This window comes from Diadema antillarum, unplaced genomic scaffold (genome assembly GCF_040938485.1).
Source record: "Diadema antillarum isolate AM-2024a unplaced genomic scaffold, OU_Dant_1.0 seq00000079_RagTag, whole genome shotgun sequence".
NCBI lineage: Eukaryota > Metazoa > Echinodermata > Echinoidea > Diadematoida > Diadematidae > Diadema > Diadema antillarum.
The window spans coordinates 2,920,986-2,944,000 of NW_027271172.1; the positions used below are offsets into that span (position 1 = coordinate 2,920,986).

At 38.4% G+C, this 23,015-nt stretch overlaps 1 protein-coding gene across 1 annotated transcript in view; it reads left to right on the forward strand.

Moving 5' to 3' along the window:
* LOC139726092 (uncharacterized) overlaps window positions 1-20,324 on the forward strand; it is a 99,994-nt gene extending 79,670 nt beyond the window's left edge. Inside the window, exons 55-70 of the mRNA XM_071637173.1 lie at window positions 1,459-1,563; window positions 2,331-2,397; window positions 3,281-3,427; window positions 3,763-3,991; window positions 7,621-7,688; window positions 9,060-9,183; window positions 10,341-10,457; window positions 11,418-11,499; window positions 12,909-12,999; window positions 13,698-13,759; window positions 14,758-14,892; window positions 15,615-15,737; window positions 17,177-17,331; window positions 18,349-18,487; window positions 18,952-19,042; window positions 20,269-20,324. Of these exons, the coding sequence (XP_071493274.1) occupies window positions 1,459-1,563; window positions 2,331-2,397; window positions 3,281-3,427; window positions 3,763-3,991; window positions 7,621-7,688; window positions 9,060-9,183; window positions 10,341-10,457; window positions 11,418-11,499; window positions 12,909-12,999; window positions 13,698-13,759; window positions 14,758-14,892; window positions 15,615-15,737; window positions 17,177-17,331; window positions 18,349-18,487; window positions 18,952-19,042; window positions 20,269-20,324 (1,791 nt within the window). The remainder of the gene's footprint in view (window positions 1-1,458; window positions 1,564-2,330; window positions 2,398-3,280; window positions 3,428-3,762; window positions 3,992-7,620; window positions 7,689-9,059; window positions 9,184-10,340; window positions 10,458-11,417; window positions 11,500-12,908; window positions 13,000-13,697; window positions 13,760-14,757; window positions 14,893-15,614; window positions 15,738-17,176; window positions 17,332-18,348; window positions 18,488-18,951; window positions 19,043-20,268) is intronic.
* Window positions 20,325-23,015: the final 2,691 nt, after the last annotated feature.

A 23,015-nucleotide genomic window follows, 5' to 3' on the forward strand; every position in this document is an offset into this window, starting at 1 on the left:
TTTTTCAGTGAAATCGGACAGAGGTCAAAGATCAAGGTCAAATCCTAAAATTTATCTGTTTACGTGATAACTCAAACTGGATGAAGCAGCTTTCACCAAACTTGGTCCAAGGATGATGTATGATGGGACAATTAGTTGAGTAGATTTTAGTGACATTGACAAGAGGTCAAAGGTCAAAAGGTCAAGGTCAAATGCTAAAAATGTTGCTATTTCCCCCATATCTATGCGATGCCCGCAGTTATTTTTTTGAAACTCAGTGTAGACATGTACTACTGCGTAAAGATTCTCCAGAGAGAGTTTCATGTCATAAGGTCAAAGGTCAAAAGGTCAAAGGTTAGGTGAAAATGTTGCAATATCACTTTTCTCGCAAATGGTTCAATATATCTTCATGGAACTTGATACATATGCATGTACTGACTGGCAGGGATTATCCAGGGAATTTAGAGGTCATGGGTCAATAGTCAGGGGGTCAAAGGTCAAAGTCAACTCCTCAAAATGTTACTATTTCCCTCATGTACTAGTATATATGCAATGATTGCATTATTAGTTTTAAAATTTAATATATGTACATGTATTACTTAATGGAGATTCTCTTGGAAATTTCCAGCCAGAAGGTCAAAGGTCAAAGGTTAAGGGTCAAAGGTCAGGTTTAAATGAAAAAAAAAAGATATATTTTGTACTGTAATTACACTCTTTCTTCATACCTTCAAAATTATACTCAACGCATAAACTTATAATAAGGTCGGTCAGAAGTCAAGTAAAAATTTTCAATTCCCCAAATATGTGTACCTGCACTCTTTAATAGACAATTATAGCAAACCCAATTCGTGGAAAGTGAACATTCAAGATATTTCTGACAAACCTGTTACTGGTATTTCGATATTTTGCCAGTTATGTGAAACTGTCATCACACATTGTGAAGACATTGTACTATACACCTATTAGGAGAATCATGCATTATGGCGGAGGCATCAGTCGCCGTAGCGACATTTCTAGTTAAGTAATTAATTCAATTGCGAGGAACAAGTGGGTGAACGCTGATGTGGCCTCCAACTATATTAGAATTTTAACATCAGTAGTTCTAGTTGTAGAAGCAGTAAGAGTAGTTACTACTACTACTATACTACTTCACAGTATGTACAGCCTGTACTACTGCAGTGTACTACTACTTAACTGCTACTAACTGCTATACAGTTTTGTAGTAGTAGCTGCAGTAGTAATAGCAGTAGTAGTAATACACTGTAGTAGTAGTAGTAATTATTATTATTATTAGTAGTAGTAGTAGTAGCAGTAGTAGTAGCAGAAGAAGAATAAGCAATACTGATAGCAGCAGCAGCAGCAGTAGTAATGCTGCATGTCTGTGAGAAAGTTATGTAATTGCCATTTTGATATAGCAACGGCAAACTCTGCACCTGCATTGCAATCATTAACCTCATTCTCTCTTTCCCCACCAACCAGGATGAAACATTCAGTGGCACACAAGTGGTACCTGCAGGTCCAAATGATGTCGAGTTCAGAGAGCCCATCGCCAATCTCAACCCCGGAGCTGTGTACGATTTTGAGGTGAATACATTTATTTTCGAAAATGACTTACAAAACTTTGACAAAGCCTGTCATCTCTCCCGTGCCAGCTTCCACTAGTCTTTAACTTGAAATACATTTGTAATCAGTTATAGAAAATGTGTACCAAACTGCTAGCTTTTGAGACTGTATAGAGCACCCCCCCCCCCCCCATATACAGTACTGTGAGTCACGGCTAGTCACATTTTTGCATACTTCAGGTAAAGTCTTGCTGATGTATTGTTTGGAAGTGACTTCAAAGCTTATTACAGCATGGCATGTTGCATGTATGTGTTTGTGTTGATTGCACAAAGTATAGTGTGCCAGTCTCTATTGATATGCCTGTGACGGTACCATTAGGAAATTTTGTGGAGATTATTGGTAGGCGAATGTGTAACCATTTCCATCTACAGCTGTAGCTCTTCGCCAATAAATAACACAAAGTATATTTCAGAGTTTTCAATTAAGCAAGGACAGGAGGAAAAGTGGCTGCGCTAAACTTACCCTCGAACGTGATTGGTTCACAATGCTTCATCATATACTGTGTGCATATCTGTTTCTTCTGTGACAGACAGTTACATGGTATACCCTTTGTGATATTTTCCACCTTAGATGGAGCCTAAAAAGACTTAAATATTTCGAAGTAGGAAAATTAAATCAAAGGGTCATGCAGGATCTTCTTCTTACACCCCTTTTGTCTGATGCAAGAAGATTGAACTTCAGTCTAAACCTGGTACCTAATCTTTGTGCCCTATTCTTCTCTTTAATAGGTCCTAGCCAACAATGAAGCAGGCTCCAGCGAACCTACGTCCGAGAGGATCGTCCTTACCGCAGGAGGTAAGTTTGTTTGATGAAATCATACCTAGATGGAAAGCTGAATTCAGTAATATGTGACCCGCCACGTCAAAAGGATCCGAAAGTCGCTGATGGCTGAGATGAAAAAAAAAAAATCAAGTTTGAAGTCAGATCATCAAAATTGGCAAAAGCATCAAATTTCTGTTTTTGGCATAATTTTGTAGTCTAACGTTTCCTCTATCATAAATGCTGTAATTTCGAAGCTCAAATAATGATCAAAGGAAAGGCAAGAAATTAGTGTTTTTTTGGGCCGTGCTTTTTCCGAGTTTATACAAAGCAGAAATGTGTCCGAAGATTTGGATTTAGTGCCACAGATATACTCTGCCCCTAGTTTGAGGAAGTGATCTCATTGGTCAGTGCGTGGCATCCTGATTACTGATTCGTCGTGCGTAGATCACTGGGGCTAAGCTTGAATGAACATCGCGGAGGTTGCTAGGAGTGTACCTTCTATTGTCAAGAGATTAAAACTGTCTTACCTCCCCTTGATCACGATTGCGTCAAAAGGAAAACTTCAAACCGGTTTTCTCAAACCGCCATTTTCCTAGACCACTTGACATGATCTCATAAAATCATTGATATCTCCGCAACCGAGTACTTTTATGAGGCGTGTTATATATGCAATTAAAGCGGAAGAGTGAGGGATAATGACATGTCATTTTCAGAAAATTGCCCTCCCCCGACTTTCGGATCCTTTTGTTGTAGCGGGTCACATATGTCTTCATCGTGTACATCATAACTTGTATGATTATATTCAAACAAGAAACACCTGTAGTGTCTTAGAACTCCATAGAACCTCATTTTTGTGTACCCTGTCAAAGAACAGTATTTACTTGAAGTTGTGCACTCGCTTTCCTTCTTTTCATAGACCCTGAACCTTCTGGTAATGATATCGATGATAACAACAGGCTAGCCATCACGTCGTCAACCATCTCGGTCGTCATCGATGAAAACCTTTTCTCTGATGTGAACGGTGACATCACGGGTTTCCAGGTCTTTGTGGTCGAGGATGGAGGTGTGTCTTCAACGATTTGCATTCTAGAAGTAGAGAGTCTTGGTTAGAAATATTTATGCCTTAATTTACTCCATTGATGTTGCCAATTGCTACCGTTCATTCCAGTTATCTTTATTCACTTCAATAAACTTTAATGTTTGTATTTCGTCTTGATGTCATGTTATTTAGTATTGGTGTGTGTAACATGTACCAGTTTTCATGTTGGGCACAATAAAAAAAAAAGATATAGAGAGCAATTGTTTTAGCAATTCCTTATTACTTTCAGCAATTCTGATTCCAGTTACATCATATCTTCCTCCTATTTTACTCGCTTCTTTTTCTCTTTCTTTATTCAGTCTTGGACCGTACCATTGACGATCCTCCACTGCGATACCAAATTGTGGTCCTCCTTCCCCAACGACTTCCCTACGCAACCTCCAACATATTTGCCCCGGCGCCGATCACGGGACGGCGCAAGCGGCAAATCGCTGGCACACAGACCCGTTTCACCATCGGTACCGAGTCCCCTTGTCCAGATGAGGAGTCCATCTGTAACGGTCCTTTGGAACCGCTGACTGCATATAGGTGAGTGGGCTTGGCCAAGGAGTGGTCAGGATGGGTCTAGGGCAATTACCCCCTGGACAATTACCCCAGACCCTAACCCTAATCCTAACCCTGAACCTAATCCTAACCCTAAACCTAACCCTAACCCTAATCTTTACTCTAACATTACCACTAACCAGTATTTCGTCGGGGGGGGGGGGGGGGGTTAATTGTCCTCTGGGGCAAATTTCCCTTATATGGGTCAGGATGTGGTCAGGACATGATCAGGGTGTGGTTGGGGTGTAACCAGGGCGTGACACCACACCCAAAGCTCTGTAAACCGCATTCAGCGGCCTGGTGGTATATACATGTAATCTAAGAGCAAGAATTTTATATGATTATCAGTCGACCTTCTATTTTGCATTTGATGATGGTTTGTGTTTTAGCAGGGGCGTCACCAGCTTTTTTTCAAGGTGGGTGCGTTTTGACACTAAATGTCACGAGATTTTTTGGACAGACATTTGGAATATAGGAAGCTGTCAATCCCTAGACTTTTACTGTTTTTTTTTTTTTTTATAGGGAAACCAAGCGGGAAGGGCACCGGCGTAGCTAGGATTTCATCTTGGGGGGGGGGGGGGGGGGGGGGGGTGTTAGTATGCGAGGGAGCGAGCAAGGGGGGGGGGAGGATGTGGAAGTGCCTGTTGTATCCAACCCCCCCCCCCCTCCTAAGGTGAGAACTTTTTGCATTTTGATGTTGTAAATAGTGCAATTTGAAGCAGGCCGCTTTGCATGTTTTTATCGACTTGAAACAGTCCCACTTGTTAAAGGTAGCAGTACATTATTTTTGATGGAAATTGTTGTCGAACAATGTGCCTATAAACTATACCAGTTCAATAAACTTATTGTATTGATTCTTACACTGATGTCATGAACGCGACCGAGCCCGAGCAAGCGGAGCGAGCGAGGGGGGAGGGTTAGAACTGAAATTGCATTTTGATGTTGTAAATGGTGCAATTTGATGCAAGTTTTTTGCGTGTTTTATCGACTTGAAACAGTCCCACTTGTTTAAGGTATCAGTACATTTTGAAGTAAATTGTTATTGAACAATTTGCCTATAAATGGTAAATTCTTACACTGATGTCATGAACGCGACCGACCCCGAGCAAGCGGAACGAGCAAGGGGGGAGGTTGTGGGAGGGGGTTGTCCCCCCTATAAATGGATTATGGAATGACAGTGTGAAATGACAAATTATTGGCAGCAATATCAGGAGAATGGCATAACGACTATACATGCGAGTGAGCGGAGCGAGCGAGCTTGAAAATTTTTACATTTTACAGTCCCAAAACTGCCGCTTGTATAGCCAAATTTTTTTTGCTTTGGAAATTAAGGGGGGCGCGCACCGGGCACAACTGCTGGCAATTACTGGCAGCAACATCAGGTGAATGGCATAACACTTAAATTCGAGCGAGCGCAGAGAGCGAGCTTGAAAATTTTGACATTTTACAGTTCAAAAACTGCCATTTGGAGCCATATTTTTTCGCTTTGGAAATAAAGGGGGGGGGCACCGGGCGCAACTGCTGGCCATTACTGGCAACAACATCGGGAGAATTGCATAACAATTAAATGCGACCGAGCTTGAAAATTTTGACATTTTACAGTAAAAAAACAAAACTGCCGTTTGTAGGTATATTTGGGCGCAACTGCTGGCAATTACAGGCAGCAATATCAAGAGAGCATAACGATTACATGCGAGTGAGCGGAACGAGCGAGCTTGAAAATTTTACATTTTACAGTCCAAAAACTGCCGTTCTTAGCCATATCTTTTCGCTTCAGAAATTAAGGGGGGGCACCGGGCGGAACTGCTGGCAATTACTGGCAGCAACATCAGGTGAATTGCATAACAATTGAATGCGAGCGAGCGAAGAGAGCAAGCTTGAAAATTTTACATTTTACAGTCCAAAAACTGCCGTTCTTAGCCATATTTTTTCATTTTGGAAATCAAGGGGGGGGGCGCGCACCGGGCGCAACTGCTGGCAATTACTGGCAGCAACATCAGGTGAACTGCATAACGATTTAATGCGAGCGAGCGAAGAGAGCGAGCTTGAAAATTGTGACATTTTACAGTAAAAAAAAACTTGCCGTTTGTAGGTATATTTTTTCGCTTTGGAAATTAAGGGGGAGCACCGGGCGCAACTGCTGACAATTACTGGCAGTAACATCAGAAGAATTGCACCAGCGAGGTGGCATCGAAGTGACCAAGCGGGGGAAGGATGTCCAAAATCTGCACTTTAGAGCATCCCCTGATTGTGCGTGTTTGTTTGTGTGTGTGTATTATGTACATGGAAAAGTTAGGAATTAGCCCAGGTCAAGTCTTTTTATTGGCAATGCAAGACATTTTTATATAGACAGGATAGACTAGTATGTAAAGCAACACTGCAAAATCAATGATGTAGCTTTGATATAACGAAGCGTAAGGTACAAAGGTGTACATTCTACATCACATTGCGCAACATTGTAGCGACTCTTTTCTCTGTTCTGAGACTGCGCACATCCTGCTTATATGCAGAATGCCAACCAGGAATCACGCTGAATCACAATCTTTTGTCGGGCCTGGGCTTTTTGAACAATGTTGCACACTATATACCTATTCAATTATGGTTAAAAGAAATCATAGAAAAATATCTTATTTCTTGATCACCCTTTCATTCAAAAGCAATTTACTAACCCTTGAATTACTATTTTGGTAAGTCTTTTTTTTAACCAGCGGATGGGGGGGGGGGGGGGCGCACCCCCCCCCCCCCTCCGTAGTTACGCCACTGCTAAGTTTTTGGTGAAATAATTGGACAGATTTCTAACAAAAAAGCAAGAAAATCTTTTCATCGCGGGAATTATGATTATGTGGGTTGAGGCAAATGGTGCGCTTGCCTTCCAATATTTTTGTGGGGGCAACATTTTTTGTTTTCTTTCAAAAGCAAGAAAATCTTCTCATGTCGGGAATTAGTTATGGGGGGCAAAAATAAAATATGCTTGCCCCTCCAATATTCTTATGGAGTTATAACTTTTTGTTTTTCTGTCAAAAAAAACAGGTAAGAAAATCTTCTCGTCTCTGGAATTATGGAGGGGGAGTGGGCAAAATGAAATGCTTGCCCTACATTTTTTTTTTTAAAATGATGCTAAGGCTCGTGGCAATATGGATTGGTCAGAAGTAACGTATACATAGACCCTACATACAAAATGTACTTGTAGTAGCACACGTACTGTACATGCAAACGTGTACGTGCTCCGTATTGTACGGATGTACAGTACGGTCGATAAATCATAGTAAATACTGTATAGAATACTAGTAGATATGTATAAAATCAGTGCTGCCAGAACCAGGGGTGCGAACTTGTTTTTGCCCACGATTTTTTTTTTTTTTTTGTCCCTGGTGCAAAATATAAAAATAAAAAATAGAAAAGAGTAATTATTTAGCGTCCCTCGTTGAGGTCACTCGCAGACTGAAGTTTTTTTTTTTTTCTTCTTCTTAAGGGGGGTGCGTTCGCACCCAACGCACCCCCCCTGGTGACGCCCATGTTTAGTGACAGAAATTGTGAAGAATCTTTTTGCACATGTGCATGGCCGTATTCTTGGAGGCATTGCTGTGATATGGAGTTGAAACTTTCTCTTCCAGAGTTCTGGTTCGAGCCTACACTGACGGCGGCTATGCCGACTCTCCTTGGTCAGATCCCATCGTGACATGTAAGTGACAGAAATTCCATTCTCTTTACTAAAATTCACTTCTGCAATGTCTTCTCTCCTATTTTTCTTCCCATCTCAAGAAAAAAAAAAATATATATATATGTATATATATATTTTGTGTGTGTGTGTGTGTGTGTGTTGTGTGTGTGTGTGTGTGTGTGTGTGTGTGTGTGTGTTCTGATTTTAAAAGAAGTTGGTTCCCAGGCTATAAGAAACACACACACACACACACACACACACACACACACACTCACTAATGCAACAGAATGCTTTGATTTTCATTGCAGATCAAGCTGGTTTCTTGCGAGAGAATTCTTTTCCCACCATATCTCCTCTGTTCCAGTAAGAGCAGCGTAAACTGTTTGAAACGAGTCAATGAATTGATAGTTGATTGCATACAGTGATGAGATGAATTCCTGTACAGAGAGTAGAGCCAGTGTGCACGAATATGAGAGCGATTGGTGTTGGGACTTCCACACATTTCCGCACAAAATTCAACTGCAAGGCTTGAAATACGTAAAAGAAAATCTGAATAAATTCAAAATCAAATTCAAATAATTTTATGAGTACAGAATTTTTCAGGAACTTTAAATCACACAAACTTCAACAAAACATTGTATACAATTATAGTAATATCCATTAAATATCAAGCAATATCAGCCCTCTCATCAGCTGCCTGCTGGGGTCACGATGCCTCGGGCAGAGCTTGCGCTTAAGTGCGTGTTTGCAAACCTTATATACATACACGCAGGTTGAACTGCCAAGTTCAGTGACCCTATTTGCCAAAAGATAAAAAAAATAAAAAATCATTCAAAAATTCATAAAACTTCCTGGATCATTACCAAAATTTAATTATCTGTTCTGTTTGCCATTATCAACTTTCCTGTAAGTTTCATCCACATGCCTTCACAATTTTTGAGCTATTTTGCAAACAGACAAACAAACAAACAAACAAACCAATGCCAGCAAAACCATAACCTCCTTGGCACAGATAATAAGTGAGAAATCCAAGACATTAGGTGATAAGGCTTTTAGAAAAATGACACCATCATTATGGAACAGTCTCCCCTTTAACGTGAGATGTATTACACATTTTGATTGATTCAAATCTGTATTAAAAACTCATCTTTTCGATGATTTTTTATTTTGTAAATAGTGATAAGTGAACATGGAAATCTTTGTATGATTTTTGTTTTTATCTATGCCCATAGAGACTATCTGATGGCATTTTGTGTTATCAATACCTGAATATCATTATCATCATTACGATTCAAATGTCATAATTTGTGCAAAGATAATTGTGTTTAGACAACATAGTTTGTGCAAAGATTTATGTGTTTATAGAAGTTCTCTTCTGGATTTGTTTCCCAGCTTCCGATAGGTCCTGGTTTGAAATTCCCATCATCATCTACGGAGTCATCATTGGCATCACCCTCTTCATCTTGATCCTCCTCTGCTGCTCTGCTGGACGTCATCGCAGCAAGAGAGTCAGGAGGTCAGTGACCCTTTGTGTGTGTGTGTGTGTGTGTGTTTGTGTGTGTGTGTATTTGTTTGTTTGTGTGATTGGTTTAACCCCATTAAGTCCTGAGGGAAATTTGCTGCTCAAAGTCATATTGGCAGCATTCAGTTGGCACCTCTGAATTTCACTGTGTAGCTTGCAAAGGAGAAGGACATACACTGTACATTGTAGTGGAAGTGGTTGAATTCATCACATCTGCACAAAATCAGAAAGACATGCTCTGATGTCTTATCTTGTAATATGTGTAGCCTCTTAAAGAATCTACTGATGAATCTAGGAATTAAGCCATTGAGGACGGGCGGATTTTGCTACAACACGCATTTCCCACAGACACTTGCCCGAGAATACTCAGGACTCGTCCTCTAAGGGTTAAGAGGCTTTTGAAGATTCTGCCATTGAAACATTTTTTTTTACTTATCTGTGACACAGGCTGTTTAAAAAAAAAGGAAGAATTATTTACTCTACCCTCAAGGAAGTAATAAACAATCAGTTGGAATAGTTATTTATAATGAACAGATCCAGCACCCAACCACTGCAATGTGTTTTTTGGGGTTCCCCCTCTCAAAGTCAGTTCTTTGCAGCTGTTGGCATTGCACAAAGTAAGATTAGATGTTACAGATGCATTTTGCAAGATTATAGACAAGTGAAAAGGTTGTGATGCATGTTTTCTGAATTATCAAAAGCAATCAACTGTACATAATCTCTGCCAACAATTAACCAGAATTAGTCATTGACAGTCATTATCGTGCTATTTCCCATCTTTACTTTGCGTGATTACATCAGATAGATTTGGCATTTGTTTTTGGTAATTAGACTCAAGAGAAATTGTATCCATATCAAACTTTGGTCATGATGCCTTGAGTATTCAAAGTTATACTGTATACGCCAAATATTTGCGAGGTTTTTATTTTCGCAAATTTCACAAGTCAGCTGATATTCGCAAAATTAAAAACACACGAAAATGTTGACTCTGTATGTATTTCTCTGTTCAGTACGTGACTCCATGATCAAGATTTTAACCACTCGCAAAATCGTCAGGAAGTCTCGATTCGCGAAAATTTAGACTCGCTAAATATACGGCATATATAGTATTCAACAGTAACACCTTTTTCATTTCTATTCCCCTCTTCTAGCACACCGGGGCCAAGAGTTAGAAACGTCTACGGGACTACCAAGTACAATGCCAATCAGAACAATTCCTCCCGGAAGCCAGCCAAGTCCGGCCAGGTCCCAGGGGACCTGTTGTCAAGGTAACATTGATACAGACAGAAGCTGTGGCAGATTCTATGCCATACTGCGTTGAATTGTTCTTTTTTGCTATGGCATAATTATTATGTCCATTTCTAGGGCAAATGAAAACAGCGGAAAGATGTTAGGAGGTTTGTAAGACTGCCTCAAATGATGGTATATTCCTATTGAAATGGTACATATCTGAAATACAGTGTAGGTCATCAACTTCATTCATTATGTATTGATGGTTGCAGAAGCATTTGGTACTTACAACTGTACAACAAACTTTTTGAACCTGGAGGTCGTTAACACTCTTGATATCAACTTTTACCACTAGATTTCTCGTAGCCTTTATCACAACATCTTTAATTTACTGTAAAACGAGAAATGTTCGCGTGCATTTTAATTTCGCGAATTTCGCGAGCGCGAAGATTCGCGAAATTAAAATGCACGCGAAAGTTCTTTTCTACACTATATGCATTGAATACCAGTTCCAGTTCGCGAAAATTTCATGCCGCTAAAAAGGCCGTCGGCTCCAATTCGCGAAAAATTCATGCCGCGAATATATCATGTTTTACAGTAAACAAAATGCTAACTCCTGATGTCTCTCAAGAGAAAGAAGTGTTACAATTGTTATGTAACCCTTTTGTTCAGCTGTTCCCAGATTCCACAGAATGTGTAGCCAAGTGTAGCACAGTTCTGGTAACAAATGTATTAAAAAAATGAAATGAACAGTACAATGTCCCGTACAAGCCTGTGTGTCATTCTTTTGTGAAAGATGTATGTCAATTACTGATACATCTTAGACACTACATGTTAGCTGCTTTTTTTCCTTCCATTGTTCCCAGATTATGTTGTTATTTTACGTGTGACCAAGAAGTCCCCAACTCTGGTAACTTATTTGATATAAACTGCGCAAACTACAGATTGAATATGCATGCCCTTTTCTTGTTTGTGTGGGTTAAAATCATGTATCACAGACCTATTCTGACCGAGCAGTTCCACCAGCACTACAACATGATGATCGCCAACAAGCAGGACATGTTCACCAGAGAATTTGAGGTATGCCTTCAATCTGCTCTCAAAATTCATTTGAATTTAGTGTATAAACCTGACACAATGAGGGCCAGATAAAGTTGCTTGATTACAAGTGTATCTGTGCTTTGTCAAATTTAGATTGCTTTGATATTTTCCTTTAATGGTTAAATTACTTAAATTGTCATTTCCTTCAAAAAGAGAAAAGAAACACTGCCATAGATGTGGTCAGACACAGGCCAAGAAATCAAGTTTTACAAAAAGTACAGTATATCAAAGAAATGTGCTTTGGTTGAAAAAATGAATAAGAGTCGAGAATGTCAAAACATCCGATCTCCTTGACTGTCAAAGCAGGAGGTTATTAAGATGTCAGACCCACAATTGATGAAAAAAAAAAAGCAAAATCAGTCAATCTTCTGTATTCCAATCAAATCACATTCCTTTCTCTGCTTTTTAGTGATATTTGTTACTATTCATGAGGTACTGTATTTGCTGCCTTTACTTTGAGTTTGATACAATGACACATTAGTGAGTTGACAAAATTTTCACCATGTTTTAGGGCAATTTTGTCTTATAGAAAAACGCCCAAATTCTCTACCTTAACAATTTGGCATATTCAGCAGAAGATTCTCCTCAATGAAGCTTGTGAAATTAGCCTATTGAAAGAAATATGATACAATACCCGAAAACTTGCCTCATACTATTCCTGCAGTTGTATGACTGTATAGTGGCTCATGTGGCTGTTGTAGTCTCATATTGCCCTGTATCTGACATATGATTGTTTTGATGTTCCTGGAAATGAAATAAAGCTTATGGAGTTAATGTGTTCTGAAGCCATCTTTAATACTGTACACGCTATATATTTCGCGGGGGTTTTATTTTCGCGAATTTCGCGAGTCGGGAGCTATTCGCGAAATTAACAACACGCGAAAATATTACCTTCCAAAATGAATCCCTTGCCTTGATGATATGAACATTTCAGTACTAGTATACCATGTCACGGCTTACCGAACAGACCATACTGGCTAAGCTTGTTTACGCACGTCCACGTCTACTTACGAATACTGTAGAGAGCCAATCCATTATCGCAAGGGGACCACTCGTCAGAAATCTAGCGCGATGGACTTAACCACTTCAAAAATGTTGAATTCTAACTTACTAGTTCGCAGAGTTTGGTAAGTTTTTTTCATGCAGTGTATAACTAGTATCATTCTTATTTGCTAGTAAGTTGAAAATTCACACTTTCTTTGCCACTTCCTATTTTCTCTGGTCCCCCAATCGCGATTTTAACCACTCGCGAAAATGTGTCACAGCGGCAATTCGCGAAAATTTATGTACGCGAAAATTATAGCGTATACAGTATGCTCCCCTGGACCTAGTCATGAGGCCTCAAATCAACCCACGTTCCATTCTCACTTTCTCACATCTCCGTGCAGAGTCTCCACACCATTGGAAAGGATCAACCCCGATCAGAGGGCAGGTTGCCAAACAACAAGAGCAAGAACCGATTTGGGAACATCCTTCCATGTAAGCGCGCCATGTATTGATAATTGTACTCTTCTCATGTGAGTGTGGTGGATTTGCGTCCGCCGGAAGGCTGAAAGTTTTAAAGTGCTCAGTTTCTGATAAGAAAAATTAATGTAATCTTCACTGTGGTTTGTGTACATGCTATGCAAACTAGTGATGACCTACCAAAACTTTTGTTTGTTTGTTTTTTATATCAGATCTACTCTCTGTTTTAGTTGATTTTATTGGCAGATATGGCACATGAATTATTATTCAAGAATTCCTTAATCCACATTTTGCAGCATTTGGAATTACATGAATGTGATAAAAGTTCTTGACACAAATGTACCATATGGCAACATGTTTCATACATGTACATCTGAGTTGTCCTGTGTGTTAAAGTGAATTCAATAATAAAGAATTTTTGCTTCCTTCCAGACATGTGAGACCAGGTATAAGCAATAATCCAGTCTTTTAATACTTCAAATATTGCCAGACACTAGATTTGATAGGCATACAAGTGTAGCTATCAATGTCAAGGTCAAAGGATAAGTATTTTTACTACTAATGAATATATTCATCTGATAAATATCGGTGTCTCGGTTGTACAGGAAGTGAAGAAGAAACAGTGAGTGTAAGCAAAAGTTTTATGTATATGTGTACATGTATCAATTTTGACTCTCTCTCTCTCTCTCTTTCTTTAACACACATATGCACAGACAATTCCACAAGAGTGCCTTTGTCAGGCAAGGAGAACTACATCAATGCCAGCTTCATCACGGTGAGGGCGTACTTTAGTACTAAAAACACTTACTATAATCTACCGCACTGTGATATTCAGGAAAAAGAAGTGCTGGAAACTGGTTATCCAATCCTAGCAAGCCAGTGGATTAAATTGAGTCAAAAGGGGCCCAAGCTTTTGATCCCAGACAGAATCTTTGTCAGAGGCAAAATTCCTCTTGTCAAACTGTGATACTGGGTACTGTGCATACAGTAATATGCCATGCCACACAGAGCATCGAGTGGGTGTATACACATGGCTTCAAAATAAGCTACAGATCACAATCATGGCTATTACCTCTTGGGATGCTGAACAATGACCTTGTTTGGAATGTGATTTCTTCTTCTCAGTTTCCCTCTTACAAGATATGCCAATCACCAACAAACTCTAAACAAACAAAAAGTAAACGCGACAACAACAACGTCAAACTCAGTATAAAGTTTAGGAAGAGTTATATTGTGAAATCGACAATAGATGCTGCCAAAGAGCTAGTACAATGTACTTTTGCATGTTGACTGATATTCAGAAAATTAACCGCACATGAAAACATTTCCTTTCATACCACAAATGGATTGTATTGTTTACCTTCATGATGGAAAAAAATAAAAAAATCACTCACTTGTCCCCTTGAGAGTCTGGATAGAGTCTGGATTTCAACTGCATGCAAAACAAGTCCCAGATCGTGAAATATAATATTACATATTCTGTATGGTGTACGAGTACTGTATAAGCTGTTATTTTTGCGAGGGTTTAATTTTTGCAAATTTCACGAATCACAGTAGGACCGCAAATTTAACGACATGAAAACATTTCCATGCGCTAGGGTAATAGCGCATTACAATAGTTTTGATGTCAGTTTGTGAAAATAGCATCTGGCAAAAATGTCTGTGACCTCCGCATTCGCGAAAATATCTGTACGCAAAAATGACAGCTGATACAGCATACACCTTGACAAATGGTTTTGATGTCATGCAAAATTAATTCACTTTTGTCGCCAGGGCTTCAACGGAGCCAAGGAGTACATCGCCACCCAGAGCCCGATGAGTCACACCGTCAACGACTTCTGGAAGATGATCTGGGAAGAGAAGGCCGCCTGCATTGTCATGCTCGTCAAGTGCATCGAGGGCGGCAAGGTGAGTGTCGGGTTTACTTTACACGCACCTCACATGTAAGTGAATAACTTGAAATAGCTCTTATCATCCATTCAGAAATTTTGAGTTTGATATGGCTTCATGATAAATACAATATGCGTGCATAAAATATAGAACAGGCATAAACCTACTTGTATAAGGGATTCTTTTCAGACCTATGTACATATGTGTGTGCATTTGTTAGTATCGTATAAGCAATGCATATATGCTTACATATTGTATAAATGTATGAATATCATGTGTGATTTTATCTGCTTATTTATTCATCCATCTACTGCTCTCAGTATTTGTGAAACAAAGCTTGGAATTAGCATGTTTTTGTCACTTTCAGTAATTGTTCTTTATCTAAAATGACCTGAAAGCACAACTTTTGAATTTAAGATTTTGATTGCCTTGTGTTTTCTTCTGCTACATGTACATTTGTATGTTGGGGTTTTGTGTTTGTTTGTTTTTTGTTTTGTTGTTGTTGGGTTTTTTTTTTTTTTTGTCTACAGAGTTTGACACCCATGGAAAACATTTAAAACAAAATGAGAACTTAATTTACTATAAAGAATGGGGCATTGCTACATATAGGAACTGTAAACATGATGTGTCTTGCACTTCAAAGATATCAGTTTTACACATGACTTCTAATTGCAAAATGTAAGTGAAAAATGACATGATTCGATTTCATTTTATTTTGTTGTGTACTCCTATCATTGCAGGAGAAGTGTGACAAATACTGGCCTACCACTGAAGACCCGACGGTCTACGGCTCTGTGATTGTCACTAAGCTTGATGAGCACATTCAGAACCACTGGGTCATACGGGATTTCAGACTGAAAATGGTGAGTGCCGTGAGCTTTTTCGAGACAAGTTTTTTTTATGTCTGAATATGTATGTGAGAGCTGTCTATGTTATCAGATGAGATTGCATAAAGATCAATGCAATATCTTCCCCAGAGATATGTACTTTTGTTATTTCGATTTACTTGCTGAATAACATTAATTCTACATTTTCAGTGTTATATGCATGCCAGCCAAATTAATTAGATACAATTCAATAATTCAATCATTACATCATTTAATCATTCAATTCAATTAATTTCATGCAATTCACTTCATTCAATTCAATTCAATTCAATTAATTTCATTCAATTCACTTAATTCAATTCAATTCAATTTGATTTATACATTTATTCAGTACAGTGGAAACTCGATATAACGAGATGGTCGGGACCGAGTCATTTTCCTCGTTATAGCCGATATCTCGTTATATCAGTAGGCATAAAAGAAGGCATAAAATAAAGACATTAATTTGCACATGTGGGACTACCCATCATATTTCAATCAATACTGATAACTTGATATTGTGTGTGAGGGAATTACTCACCTTTATGGGTAAGAAGATGTTTTTCGCCAAGGAAATCCAATATCAAGAATGTGTTTCTTATTAATTGTAGATGTTTGAATTTGTAAATTTATATAGCTTGCGATTGTATCAATGCAAGATCGTCTGTGGATTGGTATGTGGTTATCGTATGGGTGTGTGTTGTGTGGAAAGCTTGAATATGGACAATGTTGTGTATGTATGTGACACATTCTGTATGTACATTATGACTGCGTGTGTGTGAAGACGGGGAATTCCCTAAGTAGAAGGCCAATCACAGCATCAGATTGCCTCACACCTGCTAAACGTCATGATGATGTCATGTACACATATGGCCGTCCCACTACATTTTCTGCATGTATCAGTGTGCGTGCACACACATACTTCACACGTACAACATGCAGTGCTAGCTGGAGTGCTTAATGATTATGTGTGTACAAGACAGTTTTTGGCGCATCAAGCTTTACAATCTCGGAAGATGATAGCACAGGCAAAGTAAAGCTTTACCGAAGGCATTTTGCTTTACCTCGCTATAGCAGGTTTGATTTACTATGTTTTTCTTTGTTTGGAAGTCACAAAATTTATCTCGTTATAGCAGTTATTTCGTTATAGCCGATCTCGCTATAAGAGTAGCATTTTACATAGACTTGTGTGGAAGGAAATTTGGGACCGAGAAAATTTCCTCGTTATAACCGATATCTCGTTATAGCAGTGTTCGTTATACCGAGTTTCCCCTGTAATAACAATCGTGTAGAAGTACATTATAGAATGTTTAAAAATGTAAAATGTGCCATTCATCAAATGCCAGGGGCATTTAAAAGTTACAATGTAGCATTGTTTGAAAAAGCAAGAACGAAAGCAAAATATTTTCTTTTTAAAACTTTCAATTATCATTCAGGGATCGGAGGTGCGCATTCTGAGGCAGTACAACTTCACGGCTTGGCCTACCCGTGGCACTCCGCGTGACACGCATGCTTTCAGGAGCTTCGTACACAACATTCGGGAGGTGATGAAGCCACCGAGAAATACCGGCCCTATGGTGGTCCACTGCAGGTGAGCCCTATCAACTTTCTGTTGCCTCATTTTTTCCTAGTTTGCAACTTGTTGGAGGCCTTGTTTCATGAATGGCCATGGCGGCATTGTGATTGCTACAAAGACCTTGTCGCGTAATTGCTTCATGGTTGCTGTGTGGGTGCTGCCGTATTATCTGCATTTTTTTTTTAATAGGTGACAATCAATTATTGCAGTTACCAATACAATGACCTGAATTTATGCTGACAGCTGATTGCATTATTTAATGTCACTGCTGCAATATGAACTTTGTTTACTTCAAGGTGCAGTTGTAATGATGCTTTCAAAATAGCATACGCTTATTAAAGTCCAACATCAAAAAACTTGTAAGTTTTAGGTTACGCTGATAAAGTTCAAATCATAGGGCTGTCAAAATTCACTGACAAAAGGAATTGATAATGCAAGCAAAATTCAATGTACTGATGATAAAGCTACAGCTACTGCTGACAACTTTTATGCTGCTGATATGATTCATATTTAGAAAAAGAGATAGAATATTCCCTCATATCGTAAGAACTTTCTAAATGTCACATCACCAAACTCTACACATATCGATTTCGGAGCTGAAATAAGGAGGAGATATGAGAAAAGAAATACCATCTCTGAGTGAGGATGCATACCATACATGTAAAACATATAAATATCTATCTATTGATCCATCTATCTCTCAATCGATCTCTTTATCACTCTATCTTTATATATCTATCTGCATATTTACCTGTCTATCTATCCATTAATCTATCTATCTACAAATGCATTCATGATGATTGTACATTTGAGAGTATCAGGTATGATGGATACAGCACATTGTAAATGTACATTATTATCATTATCATTGTTATCATGATCATTATTATGCCAACATACATGTACATATATATCTGACTATATTTATTTATATGTTAATATGTTTATATGTTTATATGTTGATATGTTTATATGTTTATAAGTGTGTATGCATCCATCTATTTACCTGTTTCTCATTCTCACCATGTGCAGTGCTGGCATCGGGAGAACAGGTGTCTTTATTGGCCTGGATATCTTGATGCAGGAGTTGAAGGCTGACCAGAGGACGGTTGATGTGGTTGCCGTGGTTTCCAGGATGAGGAAGGAGCGATTGGATATGGTGCAATTGCTGGTAGGTTCATCTATCCTGAACTCTTTGAACCCGCCTTCTCGGGGATTCCCCAAGTTTCATAGACACCAGAATCCAATAGGGGAAGGGTGAACGAACTTGTTATCGTTGTTGTTGTTGTTATTTGAATTTATTTGGCGTTCATCATTCCCCTAATAATATTCACACCAAATCTTTATTCATAGAATTACTTTAAATGTCCAATTTTTACCCTATGTTATTTTCATTTTATTAGAAATATTTCAAAATATAATCTGTTATATCAAATAAGTCTCCCTCACTACCCTCAGTTCGAGCTGCCCAATCGATGATGGTATTTTCTGGCCAGCCCGGCTTGGTACCTTGAGCAGGCTTGAACGTCACTTGTTAGGTGAATAGTCTCAATTCAAGGGAGCTTCTATCAAACTGGCATTGTCAGGGTGATGAAGATGATATATCTCTGCCTATATTGCTGGCTATTTCCACAGGTCCATTACATCTTCCTACATCGCACTCTTGCCGACGCCATCCAAGCCCAGGGATGGGCTGAGGAGACCAGCCAGCTAGAGCCAGCTGAAAGTAAGTTTTATTGAAGACCATCTGTCCATCTATATATGTCTGTCTATTTGTATAGCCATCTACTGAGCACTATCTATACACCTGTCTTTATCTGTCTATCTCTCTATCCATATACCAATCTATCTATCTATCTATCTATCTATCTATCTATCTATCTGCATGGTGGTGATGATTCACAACAGTGGTACAGACTCCTCCAAGAGAGTTGGTTAAATGTCTGCCCCCACCCCCCCCCCCCCAAAAAAAAAGAGAAAAAATGGGGTCTTGAAGCTTTGAAGTGCTGGATTGTCGATGTCATGTATGTGTTTTTTCTATCTGTCCGTCAACCCATCAATTGTCTATCTACCTACAGATTATATACCTATCAATCTGCTTTCTTTCATATTTATCTCTCTATTTTGATATCTACCAAGCAATCTGTCTACCTATAGTTGTATCTCTATCTGTCTGTCTATGTGTATATGTCAGTCTACTTATCTATCTCTTCTGTTTTGTTGTATTCCATCTTATCTTTTCTGGCTTTCCATTTGGTCTACAACTGTATGTATCTACACTGTATCTATTCTATCATATTTATTCTCTTTATGCAGCTGTTTATCAGCCCGTCCATCTGTCTGTCTGGGTACAGATTTATCAATCTTTTCAAAATCAAATACATTTGTTTATCATCAGCATTGACTGTCATATCATGATTGATTTGAAAGAGGAAAGAGAAGATGAGAAGGATTATTAAGATTGCATGAGCTAAATTCTTCATACATAGGAAGGTGCTAGCCAATATTGAAAGGAGTAGAGGCTGCCAAATTGAGTGTTCTATTAGCTGCTGCGGAGTACGTAGTAACGTGGTGTAGGCCAATATCAAATAAGATTTGCAGCAAGAAAAACTCAACATGCATTCATGTCTTTCTTTTCAGGGATGCCAACCTTTTAAACAGTGTTGCAGTATCCAGGGGGCTGAAAAAAACAGTATGATTTACCTGTCTTGCCATAGACATATGTAGTACAAGTCCAATATTGGAAACTATGTAGTATATTCTGTGAAACCTGCAGGATTTTTTGCTCCCCCCCCCCCCTCCAAAAAAAAAGGGAAACAGTACAAAATACTGCCAAAAAAAAAAATGCAGGCAGCATCACTGCTTTGTATCTCATTTTACTGTTCCATTGTCCCATGACTTTCAACAGAGTAATAATTCATAATATGTTTCCCTCATTTTCTTGACCTATAGGTGGCAGCACCCAGTCAGACGAAGTAATCAGTGATATGTCAAACACATCTCTGTAGAAACGGTGATCTTGTCGTTTCAACATCTTCGAAGTGGATGGAGCTTTACATGACATCTTTCAATATTAGTTTGTCATCTCATATGAAGATATTTTTATCAAGTGAAAACACTTTCAATAGGTGTTCATATACATTTCACTGCACACAGCAAAGGTGATCAACGTTGTGAGAATCAGACATGTACCTTAACCCTAACCAGGCCAGGCTTTTTTGGGTGTTCTGTGGCCGGGGAGGGGTTGATTCAACCCCCCCCCCCCCTGAGATCTCGGCCATCGATTGCGCAATCGCCATGAAATTTGGCATGTGCATTACCTGTGGCGTATTCTACCAAGCTATACAAAAAGAAATGGAAATTTTTGTCATAATTATTAATTATGCTAATATATGCATAAAATCATACATTTTGCTCTAAATCAGAAATTAAAGCTTCTAGAATCTTAATTTTTGGTGAAAACATTCTTTGTAGCATTCCAAACAATGTACTTGAAAAAAAAATTGGTATCAAAATCAATTTCTTATGTATTTCATTGTTTTATGAATTTCTTATGTATTTCTCTGTTTTTTCGACCTTTTGTTTTATCATTTTTTTTCTGCAAAATTCATGACAGAACCTATTTCAACCATAATTATGCTAAAATTAATTGGTTTCAGCCAATGAAAGTGAAAATAATCATATCTTTATGAATAATAAGAGAAAACTCCATTTGCTTAGACTTTATACACAAAATCACGTTTTTGAGCCATTTTTGGTCTGACAGGCATGTATAAAACATCATGCAGCGTCGTAACGGTATGCGCGATTTTCGTGAAAATGGTGTCAAAAGATGCGCGAGACTTGAAAGTAAAAAGTCAGCGAACGGCGCGGTGAAAAAATTTTGCGCGGCGGAGTAGTCGCGAAAAATGTCGAGGGGGGGGTTGATTCAACCCCCCGGCCTTTTTAGGGTTAATTGCAGGGTGCACATTTGCAAGTTACAATCATTCTGACGCATAATTGTGAGAAAACAACTGAAGGATAGGTTTGTAAGTAACATGTATTTTATCATTAGTGAGCAAGTTGATGTTTGTCGGAAGTATATCGGAACGGTTTCGTTGTCAGTGAGCACGAGAGGATAAGCTCCACTGGCTTTGACAAGATTATTTGAGCTTCATGCAGATGTTGAGCTGAACTTCACCAGAATTTAGGTATTAATTATGATGACATATGAAATATTTATATGCACTCGATTGGTATCATTTTGATATGTGTCAAACAGATTAAGCAGTACTCTAACTAATTTTTACTTTAAAAATGATATGGGATATTTTTGTATCAGTTTAGCTGTTTCTACAAATGAATTTGAGTGAAACGATGTGAAATAAGTTTAAATATTGTCATCGTCCAAATGCACAGGATGTCTTTCTCCAGAGCTACATTTTAGTCTTTCAGATGTTATTTTTTTTTAAATGGCTATGACACTATGCACGCACACACACATACACACACACAAATGATGTAAGTATTGCATTATCTTTACACCCCATGGAAATAATTATGTCAGCCAATTATGATGTAGCATGTATGTACTAGTAACTTGTAAGCAACTCAGGTGACGGGATATATTATGTATGTGAACTTTTTTGAAAAGTTTTTGAAATATTTATCACCAGTTTCTTTTTTCTTTTTTGTTTTATTTTTTTTTTCTGCCCTTGATCTATTTTGGTGGCACCATCAGTACACAGGAAATGAATCTATTTATCAGCAGCCTTGTAAAGTACACTCATTTCCAGTAAGAACACACAAACATGTGCTCTGATTTTGTATTTCTGAGTTCTCTATATGAGGAACTCGTCTCTCTATATCATATGGCATTTTATGTTTTCTTTGTGTTTGTAGCTTCTGAAATTTCGTTTATCTTAGGCTGAAATGTCTAATAACCTGTATTGATACTCTGAAGGTGCAAGTTTTATGTGAAGAAAAGAAAAGGACAAAAAGCAAAAGATACTTCTTCCTGGCCCTCAGTGGCTGCAAAAGCCTCCAAAATTAAATAGTTGAGAAGGATGAACAATTTTCTTTTCTTCTTACATGAGCTTTTGGACAGTGTCCCACCTTAACCTATTTCGATGAAGGTATTCTCTGAATGGGTCAATTCATTATAAAATAACATGCTGCCATGCGTTTTGTTGAAGATTGATATATTATGCTCATGAAGGGATCAGAAATCATATTTTTAATATTTGTTTGCCAACACGAGTTGGGAGAGCTGATGTATATTTTAAGGTGCTGGGACTCAGATAGTTAATAGTTTTACAAAAATTTTGTAGTCCAGAAATGAAATCTACAATACATGAACATACTAACAGATGGTGTACTCGTTTTTATTCATGTACATGTGGTGTAATTCTAAATTCTATTTTCAAAATCAGTGAACTCTGGAATTTATTAGCGATTTCTCATTAATCAGATGGAAGCTTAAGTTGCAAATCAGAAGACTTGGTTCTCATCTAATGAATTTGTAACCTATTTCAAAGATGATGTCCATGATCTATAAATCAAGGAGAGTGATGGTGCAAAACGGTTCATGTATACAGTTCAAATGTCAATGTCCGTCAAAACACATGAGATGTAATCATAGTTAATGATTATAGATCAGTTGCATACTCAATAAATTGTGAAGCAATGGAACTTGACCTGATTTTAACTCTCTTTTTTTT